The 27,252-nt window shown below is 37.7% G+C and overlaps 1 protein-coding gene across 8 annotated transcripts in view; it reads right to left on the bottom strand.

Annotated features, from left to right (window-relative positions):
- The window catches only part of CACNA1E (calcium voltage-gated channel subunit alpha1 E), a 597,321-nt gene that overhangs the window by 242,926 nt on the left and 327,143 nt on the right, over nucleotides 1-27,252 (bottom strand). For all 8 annotated transcript variants that reach the window (XM_031936988.1, XM_003767485.4, XM_031936990.1 and 5 more), the window contains exons 6-8: nucleotides 19,427-19,530; nucleotides 17,597-17,749; nucleotides 16,142-16,323 (exon numbers count right to left, since the gene is read on the bottom strand). In XM_031936988.1, the coding sequence (XP_031792848.1) occupies nucleotides 16,142-16,323; nucleotides 17,597-17,749; nucleotides 19,427-19,530 (439 nt within the window). The remainder of the gene's footprint in view (nucleotides 1-16,141; nucleotides 16,324-17,596; nucleotides 17,750-19,426; nucleotides 19,531-27,252) is intronic.

The following is a 27,252-nucleotide window of genomic DNA, read 5'->3' as shown; positions in this document are numbered from 1 at the left end:
ACGGATAGTGAAAAGGACCATTTTCCAAGCATATGCCCATAGAATATTGTCCAATCAGTAGTTGGCCTCAAGCGCTCAGCAGTCCTGACCTCAGTGCATTGAATTCAATAGTTTCAGCCCTGTACAGAGGTGATGTCATGACATACAAGTGAATTGAATTTAAGGAGAAAATAGATGGTTCCATACACAGCAATCAAAAGGACATAAAGGTGCAGATACCTGAGGAGAAAAAGAGTAACTCTAGGAGACAAAAAAAGGAACCTTTATGTTCAAAAGACTTGGGAGGGAATGGCAAAAAAATTTCCTTGGGAGAAAAGCTTGAGGTAAAACACAGGTCTCTTGAGGAAAAAGGAATAGACAAAAGATCAAGGCAGGGCTGACCTTGGAAAACTGGGCAGACTTAGGCAGACTCAGCAAGAACGTTCTCCAAAACTGTAACTTGTCATTTTCTCATAACCATTTTGTGTAACCTCATTCCATCAGGTAGCTTCTGTTACTCTACAGAAATTAGCCCAAGTGTCTGCTGATGTCCCAACTACTTTCTAAAAAGGTGGACAAAGAGAGCAAGAGCCACCAAGATCTTGAAAAGAGAGCTCCCAGAAGCTCCAGTACTAAATGCTAATGAACTGCCCTGGCCATCACTAGAATAGCTCTTACTTGGATTGTCCTTTCTGACTATGAGTCAGCAGTAGAAACTTCTGTGATCAAGTATCTAAAGGGCAGAAATCATATGGAAGAGAGATTACACTTACTCTTCAGCCCCAGAAGGCAGATATAGGATTGCAGGAACAACGAGTTTAAGTTGCTATGGCAAATTTAGTCTTAAAGCCAAAGTGGGAAAACCTTCTAACAATTAGAATTCTACCAAAGTTGAATGGGGTGGGGAGAAGGTAATACTGTTCCTTTTATTGTAAGTCTTTAATTGGAGACTAGAGTAGGCAATGACTTCTCAAGTCTATCAAAATAGGGTTTGGGATAGATGGATAATAAAGTAATTTCCAACTTGAAAATCCTGTAATTCTATAAAAATATGTCTCTGGATTCAGATTCCAAGCAGCTGCTTTAAGATAAAATTTTACCTTCTGCAAATCATCTTTGTTTTGTAATGCCGGAGAAACTGAGGCAGGAGAGAGATTAGAGAGTTTTCAATAGTTTATTAATTGGAGAGTATATAGACTTACTCTCCCAAATGCCCAATCGATTCCGTTGTCCACCATAGGCCAGCTGAGGCTGCTTCCTTTTCCCCAGAGGTTCTGGAGGTATCCAGAGTGCTGATCTTTTCCTAAGGAATAGACCCAGATCCTGAGCCTCCTCAGGCCTAGGTGGAGACCGAAAGGTCTCTAATCTCTAATCTGTGACTCAGTTTTCCCATATATTTTGGTGGGACCTCCAAATTGTAATGCCAGAGAAACTGAGGCAGGAGAGAGATTAGAGAGTTTCCAATAGTTTATTAATTGGAGAATATAATTGACTGGACAGGACTCTCGTCTCAAATTATCCAGTCAGATAGAGATAAAGATATACTGGGACCAAGGAATCCATGTTGGTCCCAGGACTGTCATCTCAAAGAATGCAGTAGCCCCAAATAAGAGCGGCCCCCTTCTTTAAATAACCCTAGAGACAAAGAAGGTAAAAAGGCACAAAGGCTTCTGTCCGGTTGGGGGGAGACCATAACTCCTAAAAGCCCAGAGACAGGATGTCTGAATACCCAGAGATAAAGATGTCAGTGAAGTATCTTAGAATATTTTAGAGGGATATTGTAAATTCTTGAGGACAGGGGAGGGTCAGGAGTTCTGCTCTCTTGTTTATCTTGCTAGCAATTTATAACCTTAGAGTAAACGGTTCCCAGTCTTAATGGACTAGAGTGGGTTTTTACCACTAAGGGGATTTGACAGAACAGTTAAGGAAACTGAGACAAAGGAAACCAATTCAGGGAAACCAAGTCAGAACAGTTAAAGAGAACTGAGGCATAACAGTTTTTATCTCACTTCCAATTTTGGGGGCTTATTTACCCAATACCCATATTCAAAAACTAAGAGACATGAGTTGAAATTTCTAAGAAGTAAGTTTCAGGCAAAGAGGAAAGTACCATTCCATCCTTGGTGCACATACTAAGATTTTTTGCAATGAGGCTCACTATGAGTTCCAGGTTTTGAGGGATTTGGGATTGGTTGTGAAAAGGAGGAAAGAGATAGACAAAAAAAATGGTTAGTGCATTTGTAGCAGCTGGAAATAGGCCTAGAAGCAGGGGGTGTGCTGGAGCCAATCTGTACCATTTTGAGAGAGCTGATCATTAAATTTTCAGTGTGAACATTTACAGCTTGGAAATAAGCAAATGCTACAAATTGGGATTTGATTTATTATTGTTTATCTAACATTAATAAAGTGATAGAGAAAATGTTACTAATGCAAATTAAACTTTAAAGTATGCTGTGGGTATATTTTTTTCCGGAAAACCTGTTGTTAAATATTTATCATCGCATCTTTATATAGAAGAGATCATGGAAAAGTCAGGGCAGGCAAAATTTGGAAACAAACAGAAGACAGTTCTACCTTCAACATTGTTCTGAATTTTCCAAACAGAGTGTATTTGAAGCCTGAAATCAAACAGGAAGTATTATTCACCTGAATAAAGGGTACATCTTCTAGTATTTGATAATAATATCTAAATTTGTATGTAAGTACATATATATACACACTCACACATATGAAAGAGTATGGCAGAGCAAATTTCTTGGGGGATATATGTGTGTATATATATATATATTCACATTTGTATAATTATACATATAATACATGCACATATATATGATATGCATACCTGCATTTATTTCTTAATTGGAAAATAGATTTGTCAGTGAATTTTTGAGTGCTTGTGGTGACCAGCCCTTTGGACACAAACCGGCCTAGGAAAGATCAGGCGTTAGGGTTAAGAGGTCTACTTTAGGCTTTCCCTCTATATTTTCCTGGGTCCCTTTTGCTCAGGAAAAGACTGGGGTGGGGTGGGGTGGGAGGGACAGTGAAACAAAAAGGAAAAAAAAGACAGCTCTGATATTCACAGAGGAAGAGTGGGAGAAGCTTCACTCCTAAGGGGTGGGGACTGTGGGGGCGAGATTGTAGAGTGAAGAGAAAATGAAAAGCATTGTGGCACAGTGAAGGGAGCTTTACAAAGTGCCAAAGGCTCTGGGTCCGAATGCCAGTTTGAATGCTTACTATCCATGTCACTGGACCTCAGTTTCATCTGTAAATTCAGAGGTTAGAGTGGATGATGGTTGTTTCTAGCTTTAAATCCTAGAATCATAGGAACTCTGTAATATCAATGAACAAAAGACATTTAACAAGATCTATGCTGTCAAAGAACCCTTCCAAAGGTTGGATTAAAAAAAGGAAAAATGTAAATGCTAAAAAATAACCACAACTACTACCAACTAAAAGGCTCACCTTAGAGACCAGATGAGCAGAGGTTCACTCCTTGGAAGACAGTGCTATCAAAAACAAAGATCGTTGAAAATCTGGGTGAGCCTAATAAGAATTTGGTTTTCAGAGCAGGATTTTTCTGTGTACCACCAAATAAGAAAAGGAATTTAGTTAAGCCAAGAGGAAAAAAAATATGAGAGATTAACAAATAGAGAACTGACTTCTGAGCCAAGAAGAGGAGTTCAAATCCAAATTCGAACAAAAAACTGGCTGACTAACCTTAAGTAAATCAATTAACCTACTCCAGGAAATTCTCCGTATCTCTAAAACTATGAAAAAGGTGACAACCTGTTTTGATAGAGGGAATTTCCTTCCTGGGACTTCCTTTCACTAGAACTTCCAAGTTCTAGTTCTGTCCTAAGACAGAAATCAGACAAACGGGAGACTGAGTAAGTAAGACTCTGGAAAAATCTTTTTTTTTTTTTTTTTTTTTTCTGGGCTAGGGGTGAGAGAATTGGGCAAGGCAGAATAAGGCTCAACATTCACTGTTAGGATGCCTGCTCATTCCCCTCCCCACATTAGCATCCCATATCTTCTGCCAGCTTCCTACCCTCAATCCTAACTCCTCTTGGGTACTTCCCTCCCCATCCCCCTTGCTTGTTTCTCAGCTGCCCAAGCCCCTGCCTTCCATCCTGCTTTGCCGAAATGCTCTCCCTCAAGACATATGGGCTGCTGACTCATTCTCCCAGCTTATACTAAAGCTTAAAACTTTTAATTCCCTCATTATTATCTTTTCTTTCTCTTTTTAATTTGTTCCATCTTGTTCCAGGTTATGAATTATGCACAGTTCTTCTGGTGCTCAAGAAAGACCCTTTATCAAATCTGTACCTAAAGAGCTTTCATGAGTCATTTTGACCAAAATGACACACACAAAAAAATCTATTCATGTTGGCCGAAGGGATTGACCTATTGCTCCTACTCCTTTCTGTGTGTCACTTCTCTCTCCCTTCCTCCCTCCCTCTTTCCCTTCTTTCTTCCCTCTCTCTCTGTGAGTCTCTGTTTCTCTGTCTCTGTGTAGCTCTCTTTTTTTCTCTCTCTCTCTTTCTCCCTCTCTCTCTCTCTCTGTCTCTCTCCTTCTCCTTCTCCTTCTCCTTCTCCTTCTCCTTCTCCTTCTCCTTCTTCTCCTTCTCCTTCTCCTTCTCCTTCTCCTTCTCCTCCTTCTTCTCATAAGCACACACTCACCTATCTCTGGGAACACAGTGCCTAAAAGTTAATGGATAAGTGGGCTCCAACAAGGAAAGTGGGTTTTCCTGGTGTGACTCACTGGACACAAAAAGCCCATCCCTAGAGGTGGGCAGAGGCAGCTAGCATAGAGGGCCAGGCAAGCTGCTGGTGACTTTAAATATGTCACATCACTATTCAGAGCCATTTAGAAAACGATCGCACCATCACACTTGTCCACTAAAGGTTGCTCCCCACGGGTCTCTATCAGACTGTACTAATGATACATTTAAGCCCCAGCTTCATCCAGGCTTCCCGATGTAAGGGGTGTGAGGGAGAGAAGGAATATTCTGTTTTCTTTGTCCCTTCCCTAAATCTTCCTAATCTGATCTCCTGTTAGTTTTTCCTCCTCACCACCCACTACCATGCCTGCTGAGAGGCACCCCAAATCCTGTTGAAATAACCTAGTTTGCGGTTTATTTTGCTCAAAATGGAAGTCGTAAGACAAATGCAATAAATAACTCGGGTATAAAAGAGGCGAGAGCTTTCTGTCACACATATGCACACACACCCAGCCTAAACACCGGTAATTATTCTCTGTGGTAACCTTTCTCAGTCAGGGAGGGCTCATATTTACAGCTGTTTACAGTAGCATAGGCTGGCAAAGTACGGGGTTCGGGGATTGTGTGCTTCTGGACAGAAACGGGGCTGGCTCCCGAGGGAGCAAATAGAGAAGGGAGTTCGGGACATGTTCCCCAAGAGGAAACTGAAGATCCTGGGGAGTCCCTGGGGAGCCCGAGCCGCTGAGCCCCGCTCCCTTTCGGGAGCACGATCTCTCCATTAACTTGCCTTGGTCCGTGGGTGTCTTCCCCGGTGTTTCTTTGTATCCGGGTCACGTGACAGCACTCCCGGAGGGTTTGTGTCATACCCATCTAATGCAATTAGCCAACCAAGATGAACCTGTCATTAGGGGTGGGGGAAGGAGGGAGAAGGGCTGACTGGGAATATGGAAAGGAAAGGAGAAGTGGGAGGAAGGGAAAAACTGATGACAGAGATTATGGGTCTGATTAGCTAACCACCAATTCTGCCTATGCTGGGTGGACATATACTGCCAGAAACTGAAGATGGAGGCGGGGGAGGGGAGCAAAGGCTGCAGGAAGGGGTCATGAGATTTCCCTTCTTAAATTCACATTGTTATATGTTTCCTTCATACACATCCCAAACCCCCTCCCACCCCGGGACTCTGTCTCCCCTGCCAAATAGTTTGATGTAGCTTGCTTGGATTGATTAATAGAGAGAGGAGGGCATCCCATTGTGTTATCAGTTAGCAGAAACTCCCTTCCATCAGGTCCCTATGACATAGTGACAGGTTGGGTGGAGGGATCTCTTCTAGAATGAGATGAGTCCCTCGGGAGAATACCTCAAGCTTCCAAACCTACTTTATATTCTTTTCCGCCTAAAAACTTGCCTACTTCCTCCAAATCGAAGCATCGCTATTCATTTTCTCCTCTACTAGAGAAAAAGGTTATTGAGGAAGACCAAAGGTTTATTTGGTTTTAACCACAAATAAAAGAAAACAAATGTCAATTAGTGCCTCTCCCTTTATTCCACAGTGCTCACTCCAAGAAACTCTTAGACAGTCGTACTTCAGTTTTCATATATCTAATTACTCTTCAGATTATATATAGAAACGCAGAATAGCAAGGCTGAAAAAGACCTTAAAGATCACCTGAGGATTGGAAAGAGGCAGAGACATGAAGGAATTTATTTGCTGAAGATATGCAGTGGGTTGGCAGCAGATGGATGATTAGAATTTAAAGCTCTTTCTACTCTTATCAAATTTCATGAAAACCTATTCTTAGTGAAGATTGACCCTCTATGCTAGCCACCTCTGCCCACATCTAGGAATGGATTTTTTGTGTCCAGTGAGTCACACCAGGAAAACTCACTTTCCTTGTTGGAGCCCATTTATCCATCAGCTTTTAGGCACTGTATTCCCAGAGATAGGTAAGTGTGTGCTCATGTGTAGAAGAAGAGAGAGAGAAGAAGAAAAGAAGAAGAAGAGAGAGAGACAGAGAAGTAGAGAAAGAGAGAGAAGAAGAGAAAGAGAGAGAAGCAGAGAGACAGACAGACAGACAGAAAGACAGAGACAGAGAAAGAGGGAAGGAAGGAGAGAAGGAAGGAGGGAGGGAGGGAGAGAGGGAGAGAGAAGTGACACACAGAAAGGAGCAGGAGCAATAGGTCAATCTAATGTAAAAACTTAATTATCTAATGTAACTGTATGGAAAGCACCATGCCAGTGCCCAAAACCAAAATGAATGAGAAACAGTCTGTGCCCCAAGGAAGTTATATTCTATTCCAGGGGAATATACATAAATATTGAGGAAGGGAAAGTACTAAGTAGGGGGAATGAGAATCATTGCCTCAGTAGAATGTAAACTCCTTGACGGTAAGGACTATCTTATATTGGTATTTGTGCTCTCAGTACCTACCATAAAGCTCAACATCTAGACAAGCAAGCACTTGAAACCTTATTAATTAATTTAATGATTCCCATAAAAAGGAGTACATACACTGAACTTTGAAGAACTGTATGAATTCTAAGACATAGATCAAAAGATGAGTATGTTCTAGGTACCAGGGAATGAAAAAGCATGAAAGCTAATGGAATGCCAAAGTTAGAAAATAGCAAGTGGGTAAGTTTTTCTGAAACAAAGAACATATGAATGAAAATAAAGATGAAATAAATCTGGAAAGTAGGCTGAAACCACATTGTGAAGGAAGGGCTTTAAACACAAAGCTAAGAAGTTCATGAGATATCCTAGAGGCAAAGGGTAGCCACAGAAGATTCTAAAGTAATAAAGTAGTCAGACTTGTGTTTTAGGAAGATTATTCCATCACCAAGACTATTATTGTCCCAGACTTAAGGAAAGAATTTGGATTTCAACCAGAAGTGAACTAAGAAGCCATACAGGGGAGTTTTCATGTGGAAGTAATAAATGTAAAATAGGAAGTAAAAACCGAAAATATGAAATGCATCATGATAAAAGGAACAGAGTGTGAGTCTAAAGTCAGGAAGACCTGAATTCAAATCCAGCCTCAGATACTTACTAGTTATATGGCCTGGACAAGTCACTAAACTTCTCACTGACTCAACTTCTCTAACTGTACAATTAGGATAATAATAGCACTATCTTCCAGAGTTGTTGTGAGATAAAATGAGATAATATTTATAAAATGCCTAGTACATGGTAAGTGCTTAATAAATACTTGTCCCCTTCTTTTTCTCTCCCATTATTATCTATCTGCTCATAGATTTAGCCCTGAAATTCTCACAAATGGTAAAATGGTTATTTTAGGGCTATAAATGGTCAACTGGGAAGAAACTCTACGAATGTGAGAGTATTGTCAGAAACATCCAGGGAAATAGCCAGTCTATGGAGGAGCAACTCTGATCCATTGCATAATGATGTCATGAAGATACCCATTAGATAATGATGTCATAAAGATGCAGAAACTGACCAGGGAGTCTTCAGTTCCAAAGCTGTTTTCATCGTTTCATTAAGTAGCTTTATATTTTTTTTTCTTTCTCCTTCTTTACCAAAAGCCTAGATACTTTTCAAATGTGCTTAGTGTATGAATCCCTTTAAAGAAGCTCTCTGAAGAAAGGAAGTCAAATAAATAGAGACAAAAATAATAAATGGTCCATAAAACGTAAAGAAAAAAAACTGTTCATCTTCAAAGAGTTATGATTGTTAACAGTTAATTAGGTGCCCCCCAAACCTAACTCCAACTCCTCAACTACACACACACACACACACACACACACACACACACACTCCAAAAACACATTAGGCAAAATAACATCACAAGGGGCAGTGAATTCACATGACCAGTGTTACAAATAGAGTAATAAATACACAAATGCTAATGCACAGGGTAGTTATCACCTCAAGTGCTAGGAACTTCCACCCACCATCTAATTTATTTTTTCTAGTGGTTGACTGAGCAGTGTTACAGCAGGATTCATTGGATATCATGGAAGATTTTTGTTCTAATACATTCCTGACCTTAATACAAAGCAACATTATTAGAGCTAACAATTTTGTTTCCTTCTATCTGTCAGAATTGGGGAGATCATGGCACTGAGTTGGAGGGAGGCAAGAAAATTACAGCTGCTGATTAACAGTGGTGACAAACAGTTTTCAAGTGATTAGCAATGCCCTAATCTCTAACAGAGAGCCCACTCTTCTGAAAAGATAATGGCATCTCATATATATATATATATATATATATATATATATATATATATATATATAATGTTTTATGCTTAACTTATAACACTTTCCTCCTAAAAACCCAAATATGACAAGTATTATTATCCTCAAAGCTCAAAGTTTAAAAATTCAAGTAACTTGTCCAAGATCAAAGGGACAGTGAGCTAGAGGTCAAATCCCAGACTTTAATGGAGCTTTTTTCCCCCTAAACTCTAAATCAAGTGCCTTTCCTATATTATACCACATTGCCCCCAACAATTTGTATACTAATAACTCAGGCTGATATGAAGTCTGATTCCTCTGACTGGTACAAAGAAATCCATGGTAATATTGATCAACCAATACATAAGAAACTTAAATGACATGTAAGGATCTTATGTAAAATGTGGGCAATATAGAATTAAGACCCCACTCTACCCTGATTGTCTTTACTCTCCTGGCAGATAGAGAGGACAAAGACATAAAATGTAACTAAAAATAGAATGAAGCATAGGGCAAGTGCCCAAGAAGTGGTGGGCAATAAATTCAGAGGGAAAAGAGCTTACTGTGGATTGGGAAAAGCAAAGGAGGTTCCATAGCAGAGCTTGAGCTTGGTTGGTCTTCATTCTACCAAAAGGATCATTGTCAGAAAGAGGGCATAAGGCAGGTGGAAGGGTTGAAATGGAAATTTATTGTTACACATTTTGAATCTTCTCTTATGTTCTGTTGTGCACGTGGCAATGTTTTTATCTTTTTCTGTTGTTTTATATTCTGTATTTAAGTTTTAAACAAATAAATACATTTTTAAAAGGCAGGTAGACAAGAAGAGGATACTGTAAGCAAAGTAAAGTGGCAGGAATGAGTAAAGTATATTCTGTAGATAGTGAGTAAAGGACACTATTTGTGGCAAAGGATCAATGGAGGACAGTAATAAAAGGAATCAGTTAAGTCAATAGATAGGTTAAGTAATTTTCTCTGTTAGTTTGCTGTCTAGATTTTGGCATTCTTCTCTCCTTTCTCCAAGCCCACCACAGTATATTATAATTCTGGAGTTAAAAGGGATCACAGGAGTCATCTAGTACAAGCCTTCACTTTCCCTATGTCCATTAAATGAGTCATCTGGCATCATTCAGTTGGATTTAAAGATCATAGCCTAAGGCAGCATGGTTTCAGAAGCCTCCGATAGAATTTGGCAAAAAAAACAGAAAACAAAACTGAACACTAGATGGACAAAAACAAAGCAAAATTGAGGAAACCCAAAGTGAGCCCTATGCTGAACAAAAGATCTGGAAACTGGCCCAGTATGGCTAATTTACGATTCAAGTGCCAGATCAACAGGTGAACTCAACTCACTTGGACTAATTTCCAAACATGGCATCTCTGAGAGATCCACATGGAGACCTGAAAAAGGCTGAAAAACTTGGGAATGGAATAGGGGAAAGGAGAATGGGTCCTATTTCCAGCCCCCTACTTCAAGTGTGGTAATGGGAAGACCTGTAGCAAAGGACCCCAGCTTAAGGTTTCCAACCCAGCAGGCAGCTAAAGGAAAATGTTCTTTAAAGAGAAGACAAGTAATTAACATAGCAAATAAAGTGCCAAAGGTGGCAGCAGAAACCAAAAGCACAAATATTTTTAAAAAGAGCTGGGTAGCCACTCAGAAGAAAACAGGATTATAGAGTATAAGTGCTACAAAGGAAGGTGAGTGGGCCTGGATCGATGTTAGTCCTGGAAAGCTCCTAAACCCAACAATCTAAATGGACCCATAAACTGATCGATGGTGAAGCACATACCTGGGAGGAAGGGGAGAGTAATCTTGGACACTGAGCACAAAGTACCTAACATTTTCATATTGTTTATTGCTTATTATATTTATATACAGAACTATATGTCCAGAGGTTTAAATCATAAGAAGGGGTCTCAGAGAAATGGATTCTGAACAAGACATTCATGAACTTTTTTTCATTGTTTTAATAACTTTGTAATTTTCTTTGCAATTTTATGCACTCAAAAATATTCTAAGGATGGGTCACTATTGTCAAAATGGTCCATGACAAAAAAAAGAAAAGAAAAGAAAGATTAAAAAAAAAAGAAACTCTGCCCTGGAATGAGAAAACATGAGTTGAAATGCCCTCTTCCCCGACGTTTACTACCTATGTGACATTGAGTACATAGTTTCAACACCTCTGTGCCTCAATTTTCTTCATTTGCTAAAATAAAACAGAGGCAACCCAGAGAAAGCAAAGAAAAAAATATTAGGAATCTATAAACAACAAGAGTTCAAATGCCACCTCAAATACTAACTATATAACTCTAAGCAACCCCTTAAGCTTTTTGCCTCAGTTGCCACAACTATAGCAAAAAGCTTTGGATGTGATAGCGCTTTAGGATCCTTCCAGGAACAGATAGGTGGCTCAATGGATAGAGCACTGAATATGAAATTAGGAAGGCTCATCTTACTCAGTTCAAGTCTGCCTTTAGACACTTACTAACAGTGTGACTCTGGGCAAGTCACTTAACCAGCCCCATTTGCCTCATTTTCCTCATCTGTAAAAATGAAGTGAACAAAAAAATAGAAAACCCTTCTAGTGTCTTTGTTATAAAAACCTCAAATGATGTCACAAAGAGCCTGCAGACTGAAAACTGAAGTCTCCTTCCACCTCTAAATCTATGAATCTATATCTTGTTTAAAATGACACAAGTAGTAATAGAGACTAGTTTCAAATCTAAGACTTCTGACTTCAAGCCTATTGCTCTTTCTAAGCTCCCAAGCTTATCCTCAATGCTTATCAAGCAGCCAGAGCATTAACTTAAAAATCAAAAGATCTGGTTTTGTTCCCCAGGTTCCCTTCTTTGCCATCTATGTGACCATATCTTATATCCATAGTTTATCTTCTTTGTGAATTTGTAAGATGAGCTCTATTCCTGAGCAATAGGTACAAACTCAATATCACTGCTAAAGGCATCCTACTGGTACATCATTACCTAGGGTGATAAAAAGAGGTTAAGGTTAAAAAGATGTTCCTTCCCCTGAACAGCTAGTAATAATCTTTCACATTTCTAAAGACTTTTAAGGTTTACAAAGAACATCAATTAGTCCCCTAGGAGTAAGCTTCATTTCCATGTGACCCTTTATAAATATTCCATAGGACTTGGTGGGAAATTTCTATCATTACTCTCTTCCTGCCTAGAAATCTGCAAGAAGAACCTGACTGCCTAAATTACCTGATCTAGTTATCAATTTCTTATCATATATGAAGAGTGACGTGGGAATAGTAACACTGTCACTTCAAATCGTACTTTTTTTATGAAGTAGGGATAGTACCACTGTCACTTCAAACAGTACATTTTTAATGTTCCATGATATGAGGTCCTTCTGGAGCCCTAAAAGGATTCCCAGGAATAAGAAATTCCAGATGTTGATTATTTGAGCTAAGGCAAAAAGATACCTTATATCTTGCAATTAAAAACTCATAATTATATTTTGCTTTAAGGTTTGCAAAGCACTATCCTCCCAGCAATTCTGCAAGATGGATAATGTGTGTATTATTATTTGCCTTTTATGTGGGGAAATTGAGCTAAATTCAAAGGGGATAAGCATTATTCTGACCAAAGAAGAGTAGAGAGGGATTGTCTCCTCATTCCTAGAGATATATCTCCCTTAATGCGGGCCAATTTTACATTAGTTCAGACACCAGCCATGATGTGATAAGAATGAAAAAGGGGATAGAGGTTCTTGTCTCTATATCAGCTCCATAGATCATTGCCACTGAAGAGCAGCATCAGTCATAGACAGATAATGATGGAGGTGAATTGGGAAGAGAGGGTATAAGCATTGGCGGGGGAGAGGAATGTCTCAGAAGCATCCCTGCTTCCCCAGAACTATGTAGAGTAAATCTTGATGGCAATACAGGATCACACTGAGATCCTCAAATGCAGTACTTTCTGACTGGCAAGCTGACTGCCTAATGCATTTTTCACATCATTTGTATGTGTCTCTATGTATAATTAAAACATATCACTCACAGATCACAGTAAATAGCACCAGCCACCAAGGGTCTTGTACTCTAATTTCCAGAGGTTTGTGGGCATTAGGGCTTGCTTCAGATATCCCTCATATGTCAAACAGTGCCAATGGGTTCTTCACCCTTGTCTTGTTTTTCTTCCTCCTCACAAAGTCTCCTCATGTGTCTGTCTAGTTTGGGGGCATTTGTTGAGTAAAGACATTTTTTGATCTTTCCTTATTCACTTTTCCCAGGTGTCTGTTTTCATGGGGAGATGTGGCTCCTTCATGTTGGAGTAGATATATTCAGACTTAGCAAGCTAGGATGAAGAATGAATTATTATGGACCAGGAACAGATAGGTGGCTCAATGGCTAGAGCACTGAGTATGAAATCAGGAAGGCTCATCTTCCTCACTTCAAATCTGCCTTTAGACAGTGAGGTGATTCAGATCACTTCCAATAGACTTGTGATGGAGAGAGCCGTCTGTATCCAGAGAGAACTATGGGGACAGAATGTGGACCACAACATAGTATTTTTACCTTTGTTGTTGTTTGCATGCTTTTGTTTTCTTTTTCATTTTTTTCTTTTTGATCTGATTTTTCTTGTGCAAAATGATAAATGTGAAAATATGTATAGAAGAACAAATAAAGTATTTGAGAAAAAATTTTTTAAAAAGAATGCATCATTACCTACATCATTTATTCATCACCTGTTCTATATAGGACACTAAGAATGCACAAGCATATAAAACACAATTCCTTTAGTCAGGTGGTTTCTAGTATAGTGACCTTAGACTTATTATATTTGAACTTGACTATCCTTGTATATAAAATGAAAAAGCTCAATTAAAATGTTTCAGGCCCTTTCAGCTTTCAAAGCATGATCCAATTATTTTAATGAGTGTAAGTAGTGACAAAATGGAAAAAGAGACAAATCTTGGATTCAGGGATATCGGGGGTAGAGTCCCAACCTTGGAACATGTTTTCTGTGTGACCCTGAATAAGTCAATTAATTTCTAAATCCCCAATAACTGTCTATGACCATAAGTTACTGAACAGATGTTCAACAACAGATGTTGATCTAAAATGGTGGAGGGAAGTTTTGCTTACCATGAGTTCCCATAGAAGTTAGAGGGCTTATCCAAACATTTTCTTAGTTTAGGTCTAGTGGTATGCTGATTTACAACTAGCATTCAACTAGCTCTCAAAATTTTTAACAGCTAGCTTTCCAAAAAATGCTCAAGACATATTTTCAGATTAATTTGTATTATAAAAATTTTATCCATTACTTTATTAAATCTGTACAATCAATAAAGCCAAAAATATCAGGCTCTGATTTGTAGTATCCACTTATTTCTGATCTTTAAATTTTTGCACTGAAAATTTAATCATTAATTCTTTTGATTTTTGAACTGGTTCTAATACACCCCCATCCTCCCTGAGAAGCAGGAATACCCAGATCATCATTTTGAGCCCAGCTGCAGAACATATCCAGGACACTGTCAAGAACTGCCAGTCCTGCTGAAGCTTCTCCTTCTTATAATTTTATATGAAGGTAAAGTGAAATCCCAAAGGAGCAACAAGCAGCCTGAAGGTATGTGTGTAAATGAGGTATGTAATAAATGCAAATGGGCATTTGCCTTACCTAGCATATTAGGTTATGGTCATTTTTAGCTACACCAGACTAGAGTTTCCCCCTGGGCTGATTCCCAGACAGATAGCAGGTCCCCAAGTGTGGGCCTGAACAATCATCTCAACTCCAGGATCAGCCAACCCTGCATGGAACAGACCAGGCAGCATTCACTTTATCCAGTCAAGTCCTTCCCTAGAAATATAGCACATAGCACTAGATGATGAAATTTAAAAATCACAGAATCTCTGAATTAAGAAGAACTTTAAAAGTCAACTAGTATATATCTTCTTATCTCCTACAGGGACTTCTTTACAACTTCCACCACTAGTGATCTTCTTGGTTTGTTGCATTCTCTCTATTGCTTCCTTCAACTATGCGTCTTATCTCTTCAACTATATAGGAAAATACTTAATGTTAGACAGTCTCTTGTATATTTTCTATCACCTACAGAGCCTAAATACAGGACTGATCACATATGCGAAAGGCTTCTGATCGAATTACAGAACTCCCAGGGGTAAGAATCCCTTCCACAAAAGCAAATTGCAATTTTGTAAAATTAGACTTAGAAGTCATAGAATGTAGATTTAGAACCAAGAGACCTTACAGTCCATCTAATTTAGATAGAGCACCAGCCCTGGAGTTAAGAAGAACTGAATTCAAATCTGGCCTCAGATACTTCCTAGCTTTGTGACCCTGTGCCAGTCACTTAACCCTGCTTGTCTTGGTTTCCTCATTTGTAAAATGAGCTAGAAAAGGACTACAAACCACTTTGGTGTCTCTGCCAAGAAAACCCTAAATGGGATCATGGAGAGTTGGATGTTACTGAAATGGCTCAACAACAATGAGTTAAATAACTTGCATACCATAAAGTACTAATAAATGCTAACTGCTGTTATTAATATTATAATAATAGTATATAAGGTAATTAATGACAAAGCCAGGATTTCAACTTTGGTCCTTATATTCCAAATTCAGTGGGGTTTTTCCTGTATTATATATTACCTGACATTACATGGGAGTTAATAGCCTCAGGTACCTCATTGGGTAAATGTCAGAGATGTGATTTGTCCCCAGATTCCTGATTCCAAGCCCAGAACTCTAACCATATCATGCTGCCTTCTTTATGCCTTTATGCTAAGTGTATAATGGGACTCAATAAATTCTTGCTGAGTTGATTTAACTAAACCAGCCTTTGATCTCCAGCTTATGAGCAGGGAGCCCTCCCCCAAATCTCAGATCCTAAAGTCTACCTCTTACTCATATCACAACAGGATCTCCTCAATTATGGACCTGGGGCCCTCTAGACTGACTACAGGGATCACAGAGCCAATCCCATTGTTTCAATGAAAAGGATGTCAACAACCACAATCATTCCAGTAAAATGGAGGATCACCAGACCCTGCCATCTGTTCTACAACTGACCACAACGACCATTTGGATTTATCATGTCCCCAGCAGCTGACTTATTCTATTCCTTGCCTCCTCCAAGTAAAATATAATCTGAATAGGGACTATCTGCATTTTCTATTTCTATTCTCAGGACTTATTACATTGCTTGGTACATGGTAAGGACTTAATGATTGTTTCTTCAAGATTTCAAGCCATTCACTCACATTGTACAGCACGGTAGTCCATCCTTCCATGGTTATACACTGGAAGACGGTCAGCACAGCAAAGAGAATGTTGTCAAACTGAGTGATTCCATCATTGGGGCCAATCCAGTCTTTGCACTCATAACCATCTGGGCAGCCCTGCACCCCACATGGGTGGGGAGGGTCAAACCCCTCCAGCACACCTGCAGACACGTAGGGAGAGAAGAAACCATGGGCAAATGAGCACAAGCAGAAAAGTGAACCCAGAAGACAATAAGGACTGGGGTGTGACAATAAATTCTCCAGTGAGAAAAAAAAAGAGATTAATCTTTCTTTGTTCTCTCTTTTCTAAACCACTGCAAGAACCTCTTCCCTGGTCTTTCTACTTTACCTGTATCTCTGAGAAGGTAACCATTCCTATTTCACATCTTCTTCTAGAAGTGACTTTCTTTTTTTGTTTTGTTTGGTTTGGTAGGTAATAGGGGTTAAATGACTTGTCCAGGGTCCAGGTATTAAGTATCTGAGGCCAGATTTTAATTTGACTCTATTCATCTAACTGCCCATGACTTTCTTTCCAGAAGCTGTCCTCACCAGTCCCCTTTAATTATCTGAAAAAAATGTTTTTTTCTATCATTGGCTTCAAAGTTTTCTGGGAAATTATGCCCTCATATTTAAATAACAAGAATGGGAGGAAGAGAACTGATTTCCCTTCCTTGTGACTTCTAGGTAAATCTTATAGATTTAGATTATTAAATTAGATTATAGACATAGATATAGTGGGAAAGAAAGAAGCAGTTTTAGAATGAGACCTGGATTTGTCTCAGCTCTAAAGACTGATTCTTAAGGCAGCTAGGTGATGCAGGAGATACTAGGACTAGAAGCAGGAAGACCTGATTTTAAATCCGGCTTAACTTCTTCCTGGCTCAGTTTCCTCATTTGTAAATAGCACTTCCTTTTCAGCATTTGTATAACAAATAAAATCATATTTAAGCTCTTAGCATGGTGTCTGCTACATAAGTACCAGCTGTATCAATGCTAGCTAGTTTTAGTAAAAGTTATGTAACTTCAAGAAGTCCACTTAACATGTTAAACTGTGGTTGTATCAACTGTGGCTGTAAAATGTGGATATTACTGCTTGTAAGGCTTTACCTCACAGGATTGTTTTGAGGAAGCATTTTATAAACTTTAAAACACAAAAGAAACATGAGCTACTTTCACCCTTTTGCTCATGAAGATGGTAGATACCATGATACCAAATGAATTGTAGTTTTCATCTGACACTTTCCACAATAGATGAAACAACTCAAGCCCAGAGAAAGGGAACATGATTAGTTATTTACTTATAAATGATATTTCTCTTTGATTAGTTATTGCCCATGTTTGAATGAACAGAACCAATAGGATTGTCCACAGATCACAGGTATCTGGAACCCAGACAGGTAGGAAAATACTGTAAGCACTACTTGGTGACCCTACCTGAATTGTTCATAAAGCAGGCCCTGTGCAGTTTTCCACTGTAAAACTCCAGGCCAATGATGGCGAACATCAGGATGGCAAAGAACAGAAGAAGGCCAATCTGTAGAAGAGGCACCATTGCCTTCATGATTGACTTGAGTACTATTTGCAAACCTGGAAGGAAGCAGACCATTCTTGCATTTATTCCATTGTATCCTGCTGCAGATAAGTCAAGGTAAGGAATTCCAACTCCACACTAGCCCCCAAAGCTGAATCCGTTCTCTTTATCTACCATTCTCTGATATCTTAAACATGATACAATACAATTGAATTCAACAAGTTTTATTAAGTACCTATATCCTTCTAATCTAACCTCTAAGTTTCTACTGTTAATAATAAAGCACTAGAATATATTTAACAAATAAAAGAAAATAGAGCATTGAGCGTTAATGAGAAATTGAGTAAATTTTGCTTCTTTTAAAGTTTGGTTTGCAGAAACTAAAGTCATGTTTATTCTGAGAAGACTTTGCCTAGTAAAACTGGTGGCTGGCTGCAAAAGTGGCTAAGAAGGAGAGTAGGCGGTACTGGTCAGTGTTGGGTAAAACACACAGCTGATTTTGTGGGGACATGACAATATTTGCCAGACAATTAGCTAACAAAATGACTAAATGTTTATCCACTTTGACCCAGAGATTCTAGTATTAGGCGTATACCTCAAAGAGATGAATGAAAAAATCACAAAGGCTCCATATACACCAAAACATTCATGTTAATACTTTTTATGGTACCAAAGAACTGGAAACAAAGTAGGAACCCATCAGTTGGGGAAATGGCCAAAGTGTGACACAAATGTAATGGAATAGTTTTGTTCTATAGGCAATGACAAGCACCATAAATACCGAGAAGAATGGAAAGACATGAAATGATTGCTAGGGGAAATAAGCAGAGCCAAGTAAATAGCATACATTATGGCCATGATAGTGTCAATGAAAAGCAAAACAACTGCAAATATCAAAACTAATTTGCAAAACTATAGAGAACAAAGTTGTCCCAAAGAAGAACTGAGATACAATTCCCATTTTTTATTTTCAGAAATTAGGTTCCACAGGTATGTAACTCTATACATCAGGGTAGCTTTTTTTTTGAATTACTGATTGGTTTACTGATTTTTTCCCTCTTCATCTTTAAAAAAAAGCTATTTTTTTTTTTTGTTTAAAGGGAGATGCTATCTGGGAGCAAGTAGAAAAAGAAGCATAAGAAAATATAATTGATATGTTATAGGTATATAACATAATATATAATGTCATATGACTATTATCATAAACTTATTTATTATAATTTAAGTATGTAATATAAATATAGGTAACTGAAAATATCATTTTTTTAAAAAATGTTTCCCAGACCCTAGATATTGGTCTTCCAATCTGCTGGAATGAGATACTAATTTGTATATTGGGATTTGAATGGGGAAGACCCATACATATAAAGACTCTTTAGGAAAGCATTAGAAAAGGAATGATTTCTTAATCATTATGTTATCATTAAAGCAAAAATCATTATGATGCTTTCATATGCCTTCCAGTAACATATAACAATCTATATTTAATCTAACTTTTTAGATGTGATTTGGGGAAGTGGGGATTCAAGTATCTGTAGCCAGAAAAAATGTAATAACACTTTGAATCCCTACCTTGTTTCTATTAACAATTGTCCTTGCTCACAGTCTGATTTCATTCAAAACCAGCCTGATTTTTTTCAGACCTATACCCTATACTTAATGCACATTTGTGACACACAGTCATCAAGTCACTTCACATGATATGTCAGGGGAAAAAAAAGCCAAGCACTCACTGGGAATGCCTGACACAAGTTTCAGCGGCCTCAGTACACGCACAGCCCGGAGGGTCCTCAGGTCCACATGGGTATTAAAGTGAGTCCCAGCTGTGGCCAGGATGCTGCAGACAAGAAAACAAAAGCAGACATTATCACAGGTCATTATTCCTCTGTATTATGAATGAAGGAACCAGACTGAGTTTAGACCAATTTAAAAGCGTGCTACCTTCATAGCAACAGTAAATGGTTGCACCTAAGCATTAGTGAATCACCAACAATTCTCTGTGGATCCAAAATTAGCCACCTGTGTTTCACTTTGCAGGAAAGGAAAAGAAAGTAAGGTTATTGAGATTACATTGAAGCTGAAGGATTCTAATTCCCAAAAGTGGCCACCTGGGATACCTGATCAGACTTCCCACTCCATCATTCTCCCCATTTCAGCCTCCCCCAGACCTAGATTTTGTTTACATGGAATATTCCTCATTGCCTGAGATGCAAAGATCCCCATGTCTATCATTCAAAATACTCTGCAGGCTCTTATCTCCTTCAGGAAGCTTTTATGAGCTTTCTGAGCTAACCATGAGAGTGATACAATTCCTTTAGACTTGAAATTTCCATCACACAGAATCCTTGCACTGATGTTTACATTGTTTCTTAAAATCCTCCTTGTATAGCTGCAACTTTTTAATTTATTTCATAAAGTTGATTCTCAAATTTAAAGATATTACACTGTTTGCTTATGCTTTCATTTTTTCCTCTTTAATAGCATCCCTTCCCACCCACCCTTTGCAATGATATCTCTGCCCAGCAACACACAAAGCCTTAATGATCTTATTAGATTGAATGCTCCAAATATTGTAATTACTTTTATTGAAACGACTACCAAATTCGCTTTTTATTTTCCAGAATCACATGAATATGTAAGACCTTTGAAGAAGCAAGGGAATGTATATATTCAAGATATTCATAGCATTTGTTTAGAAGTCAGAGGACTTAGGTTCCAGTCTTAGCCTGCACACTTATTAGCTATGATTTGAGGGAATTTTTTTAATTGTACTAAGCCTGAAATGGAGCTACCTGCCCTAGGTAGCTCACAGAACTTTAATACATTTCAAATGTACAAAGTACATTTAGTACATTTCAAAGTGAGAGCTTAAAGGAATCTCAGAGATCATCTTTTTTCATCTTTTTACAATTGGATATCAGAGAAAATAGGTGACATGGTTAGGATTAAACAGGTCAGATGGATGACCAAAAGAAACCTTAAAATCCAAGTTTCCTGATTTTTACATTTTTGCATTAATAATAATTAATTAAGGTATGTGAAAAAAATGTTACAAGCTATGAAATGCTCTACAAATGTGGGATATTATTATTATTACCTATTGTCAAGAATGCAAATATTAGAATTATTTTCAGCTAATTTTAAATATCTTTTTTTGTTTTCTTTTTCTTCTCCATTTCATCTTATTCTCTGAGATACAGTAAAATGTCAAGTACCCAGAACTCTTGGGAATGAATCTTCTAGATAGATGAATTTCTCAGATAACTGGTGATTTTCCTCTTTAACCATTGTCATTTTTAAAGTTTAATTATTTTGTGGAACTTTTTCTGACATAGATATTACATACTTCCAATGCCTTCTTAAGTAGCATAGAGTCAATTACTTTCCTGATAACCCAGAGTCATATTTATGAGCATATTAGTATACTATATTTTAGTAAAGTCCTCAGGACTAATAAAGTCCTTTACACTAGTAAAGTGTATAGAGTTAGGTGACAACACTGAATAGACTCAAATAATGTTTTTTTTGTGTTCTGATATCTTTCTTATTTATAGGTTTTTTTCCTATCTCTTCACTTGATTTCAAATGGTCAGATGTCATTTCAAACTGCTTTTAGTATAAACTGTGTGCCTTCTTGTGTGATATTTCTTCTCCCTCCTAAATTTCCCTGTTATAATTTTCTTTGACCTTGGACATGAAGTAGCAATTCTTGTTAGAACTATAGATAGAGTAAGAGGGAATGGATTCTGAACAAAGAACTTCTGGGTTTACTTATGAGCCAGTAAGCTTTGGCCTTGGATTGTGTAACAGTGATTTTGATTGTTCAGAAGTCTTTTTGACTTGGTAAGGTGCTTTCACAGAAAACTTTATTATTATCTGGCTCAATATGATTCATTTTTATTTCTCTTTAACTTAAATCAGATTAACATTAATTTCTTTTATTCAGTATTTATTTTTGTTTCTTCTCTTCCATATTGCTATCCATGAAAACTCTCCTCTCTTCCTTCATGCTCATTTTTTTATTTTTGTTTACCTTCATGTCCATTTCTAATTCTAGTTCATAAGGTTTGATTCTCAGTGTTGTTGAACCAATAACTAAATGATTTTTGGGGGGCATACACCATTACATAATGTAGTTTAGAGTTGATTTTATATGTAAACAGATGCAGTATATGATTTGATTTAGGAGATGCCAAGAAAAGTTTTTTTTCTTCCATTTCTTACTAAAACTCCACACATCATTTACTCCTTTGATTTAAAATACTAAAAGTCCCTGTTAAAATGCATTAAGAAATGTAATACATCAACCTATTATCATCCATTAACAGAATAACTATTAGCTGATTAATGAAACCACAAAAAAGTTTTGATCTAAAAAGAAGAGGTGAAAATGTAAAATTATATGATATGTCCCAGTTTCAGTAAGTATCACTGTGTGAGAACGGGGGGGGGGAAGAAAGTCTCAGAAAGCTGGGGTTCAGGGGGATAGAATGAAAGAGGAAAGATTCTAACCCAACTGTGTTATTCTCTGTCCTTCAAAGATCTCTTTCTGCCTTTCCTGCCTCATCTTTCCTGTGATAACTTTGAATGTTATTTATTCCTTCTCTCTGGGATGCACATGACCTTACCTTTACTCCTCCAACCCTACCCACCCCTGATTAGCTCACGAAGGCTTTCCAAATTCTACCTCACTCCCACACTATAAGGGATCGCTTTTGTTTGTGAATTATTTTAACTTTTTGAACTCTGAATCCATGACTACATTCCATCTTTGACTACAGTTAATTGATTAAACATCTTATCTTCCATATAAGACATTAACTTGCATGAGGGCAGATCCTTGGTCTTTTTCTTTGCACCCCCAGCCCCTAGGAGAGTTCTTTTCTTAAAAGAGGTACATCATAAATATTGAAAATGATATGAAAATTGGAAGGGAGTGATCCCTATAACCCAGTTCACAATTTGGCTTTAGGCCAGTCCTAAATAAGTTTATCAATCCTCTTCCAGTCTCCCTCAAACCTTGGTAGATCACATTAGGATTACTTCTCTCAGCTTAATTAGCAGCAGATCATTTCAGAGCCATAGAAGCTGAGGTGGGTGTTAGGGAGCATGTGGAGCAAATCACACTATGTAATCAGAAGACACAGAACCGAAACCCAGGTTTGCTGATCCTCAGACTAGTACTGTTTCACTACATGATGCCGTTTGAGCCACACAGATGGTCTCAACAAGTACCCCGTATGAACACTAATCAGTGTCAGCAAGATGGCTGACTAAGGTTAGAAATTCAGTCCATGGTCACAGAATGGAGCCAAGTTAATTAGCCCACATGGGGGTTGAACCTGTGACCTTGGGCTCATTAATACTGTGCTCTAACTAATCAGCACATGATGCCAATCTACATGGCAAAGACCATTTTCCCACTTAGCAGTGGTTACATCACCATTCAATATGCAACAAATACTTACTGAACACCCAGTGTGTACAGTGCGAGCCGGATATACAAATATATGTTTTTAACATATATTCTCTGTCCTCAAGAAATTTGCAGTAAGAGAATTGGAAGTGTACACAAGGATAGTAAAAGGTAGAATGTAATAAAGGCAAAAGGAGAGAGCCAAGAAAAAGGGAAATTCAAGGTTTACTTTCTGCTAGGGCAATCAAAGGAATAATAGGAACACTTATAATATATACAATATTATATATAATATATAACATATGTATTAAATAATATAATAATATATAATATAAGGTGGAATCTAAATGGGGCTTTGAAGCAAGAGAAGACCTTCAAAAGGCTGGAATGAAAAAGGCATTGGATCATGGGCCTGTATAAATACGCAGATGCTGGAGGAAACATTAGGGAACAGAAGCCAGCCCAGTTTGGTTGGAAGACAAATTGAATAAATGGAAGACATGTAAAATAAGGTTACAGTGGAAAGGTTAAACTCGCACCAAAATGAGTGAGACTCCTTAAATGTCAGATTAGAGAATTAGTTTATAACTTCCATCCCTGCCTGATTCCTGGAGTTAGAGTCATTTTTTCTTGTCTATCTATTCTATCTATCAAACTTGGTTTTACTCAGTACTTTACCAATATTGTTCAACTAACTATTTTTAGTCTCCCTATTCCACCACTATTCCACTTCTACTTTCTTCCTGGTCAAAACTCTCCCCTTTTTCATTTGTAATCACTTCTTATCAGTCAGCTAGCTGAAGGCTTTCTCTTTCTGCAAAGTCCCACTTAGGTATCACTTTTTCTAAAGTTTTGCTTATGAATCTATGAGCTCCCCAACTAAAATGGAACTATCTTTCCCTGTATTCTTACTGAAGTCCACCTCTGAGTTCTTGTCTTTCCTCCAAAAGTCAACTTGGAGCCTTTACTGCAAGAAACCTTCTTTTCTCCTTCAGCTGTTAAGTCTTTCTTCTTCATTAAATCACCTGATTTACATGTATGCATACATGTATGTTTTATATCTCCCTTCAACAGGGGCTCTTAAGTTATTCTAGGTCATGGACTCCTTCTGCCATCTAGTGAACCCAGAGGTGTTAAGGTTAAGAACTTCTGTCCCACACTGATACATTGTTGGTGGAATTGTGAATACATCAAGCCATTCTGGAGAGCAATGTGGAACTATGCTCAAAACGTTATCAAACTGTGCCTTCCCTTTGATCCAGCAGTGTTTCTACTGGGCTTATATCCCAAAGAGATTTTAAAGAAGGGAAAGGGACCTGTATGTGCCAAAATGTTTGTGGCAGCCCTCTTTGTAGTGGCCAGAAACTGGAAACTGAGTGGATGCCCATCAATTGGAGAATGGCTGAATAAATTGTGGTATATGAATATTATAGAATATTATTGTTCTGTAAAAAATGACCAGCAGGATGATTTCAGAAAGGCCTGGAGAGACTTACGTGAACTGATGCTGAGTGAAATGAGCAGGGCCAGAAGATCATTGTATACTTCAACAACAATACTATATGATGATTAATTTTGATGGACGTGGCCCTCTTCAACAAGGAGGAGGAACCAAATCAGTTGCAATAGAGCAGTAATGAATTGAACCAGCTACACCCAGTGAAAGAACTCTGGGAGATGACTAAGAACCATTACATAGAATTCTCAATCCCTATAGTTTTGTCCGAATTTTTTATTTCTTTCACAGGCTAATTATATACTGCTTCAAAGTCTGATTCTTTTTGTACAGCAAAATAACTGTTTGGACATGTATACATATATTGTATTTAACTTATACTTTAACATATTTAACATGTATTGGTCAATCTGCCATCTGGGGGAGGGGATGGGGGGAAGGAGGGGAAAAGTTGGAACAAAAAGTTATGCAATTGTCAATGCTGAAAAATTACCCATGCATATAACTCTTAAATAAAAAGCTATTTAAAAAATTAATAATTTTTTTAAAAAAGAATTTCTGTCTCAGAAGAACATGAGCTTGTTGTAGGATAGAATTGTTTTAATTCTAGAATCTTGAACAGAGTAGATGTTTAGTAAATAAATGTTCTTTGAATATAATTGGTGATAAAGCTAAGAAAAAAAAATTATATTATGTAGGATATTCCAGAGAAATCTTGATTGCTCTTTCTACAGTTTTTCTATATTTTGGGGGAAAAAATTGACCCTACTTCAAAACTTTAGGTAAGGTATATGATTTCCCTGAGGTTCAGTTTCTTCATCTGTAAAATGGAGATAGTATTTGTGCTTCTTACCTCACATGTGTGTTATAAGAAAAACACTTTGAAAACTTAAAAATTATTTTTAAAAATCTAAGTATTAGTGGCAATGATGATGGGGATTCTATAATTTCAGGTAGCAAATAGATGGGTCTTTTCAAAGACAGAAAGAATTAGGATCATTGGTTTAGATTGGGAAGAAAGGAACAGTTTCTTTTTGTACTAATTGAGAAGGGTGGACAAAGGAAGAAGACAAAATTATCAAAGTTATCCATGGAACACAGGGTAAGAAATGGAATTGAAAAAAAGAGAGGGAGAAAGGGTGGAGGAAGAGAACATAGAGAGAGACCTCAGGGATAGGTGAAGTAATCCAGAAACCAAGAAAAATTGGGTCATTGTTCCACTAATTCATCTAATTACTGAGTTACAGGCCAGAGAGTGCACTCTGCTCTGTCTCTCTTGTGCTGTGCAATTAAGAAACACTTCTTTTCTCTCTCATTCCCTTGCCCCTACACGTATAGTAGGTGCACATCTGGCCCCTTCAGAAACCAAAGTACTGTTTACTAAGATATTCAGATAAGAGAAGCTTTTGCACATCAAGAGGAAAAAAATGGGCTGCTGTAAATGAAAATTTCCTTCCCCTTTCTGCATTTAATAAGGTAGATTTCTAAGAATGGAAAGTGAAGAGAGACACATACACAAAAAGAAAAGAAGAGAGAACTAAAGACAAAAAAGAAGAAAGAAGGAAGAAAGGAGAAGAAGAAAGAAGAAAGAAGAAAGAAGAAGAAGAAGAAGAAGAAGAAGAAGAAGAAGAAGAAGAAGAAGAAGAAGAAGAAGAAGAAGAAGAAGAAGAAGAAGAGAGAAGAAGAAGAGAAGGAGAAAGAAAAGGGAGAACGAGGATGAGGAGGAGGGAGGGAGAGAATAAAGAAGAGGGAAAAGAAAAATAGGGGAGCAAGAAATAAAATTATGAGAGCAACAGAAGATGGGTAGGGAAGAAAGTTGGAGAGAAAAATAAAAGCAAAGAAACACTGAGAGGGACTTGTAAGAAGAAAAGAATGGGAATCCTTTGTAGGGACCCCATGTAACTATCACTACAGTTTTGGTTCTGATCCCATAAAATGGCTACAGACAGCAAATAGCCAGTATCAAGTCAATTGCCTATGGAGTGGGAGAATATATCCTCTTGCCATCTTTTCACATAATCCTGCCTCAACCTTTCTAGGGGATTGCTTACTATAGCTATTTTTAACATGTTTGATAGTGGGAATTCCGATATTATTCATTTGTTCATCTCTTCAGAGCAGAACGACAAAAGATTTAGTGACAAACTTAATATTATACAACCATTAAGAAGAAGAATCCAAGTCTCCTGAGTCTGAGATCAATGTTCTTTCCACTTCACACCCCCTTTTTGAAGATGTGCCTCAAGATTTCATTTCCCCTTGATGTTGAAAAATAGCCCTATTCAAGGCAATGGCATCTCAGTATTATTCTAGTAAGTTTAGTTAGGTGGGCACCATGCTATTGAGAGCAAAGATCAAAAAGTTGCATCCTTATATTGCAGTATTAATGTCATGTTTGCTCCAAGTCCTCCAGTTGTACCATCAAACAAAATCACTAATAAATAAGAAATAGTTATTTATTTATTTATTTATAAATAAAGATTGTAGATTGTTCAATACAAACCCAATTCCTACTTCTGAAGAATTCAAAATGGTACCCTTCTGATGGTGGGTTAATAAGATAAATATGCTAATACACATTATAGCCACATATCACACAATCTTCTACCTGTCACAATTATAGTACTTCTGCAAAATAGAAGGTATTTCTATACAGCCTCTAGCTTTGGTGTGCCTCAGATATTTTC

This window comes from Sarcophilus harrisii, chromosome 4, assembly GCF_902635505.1.
Source record: "Sarcophilus harrisii chromosome 4, mSarHar1.11, whole genome shotgun sequence".
Classification (NCBI taxonomy): domain Eukaryota; kingdom Metazoa; phylum Chordata; class Mammalia; order Dasyuromorphia; family Dasyuridae; genus Sarcophilus; species Sarcophilus harrisii.
This window is presented reverse-complemented; position numbering and strand designations above follow the sequence as displayed.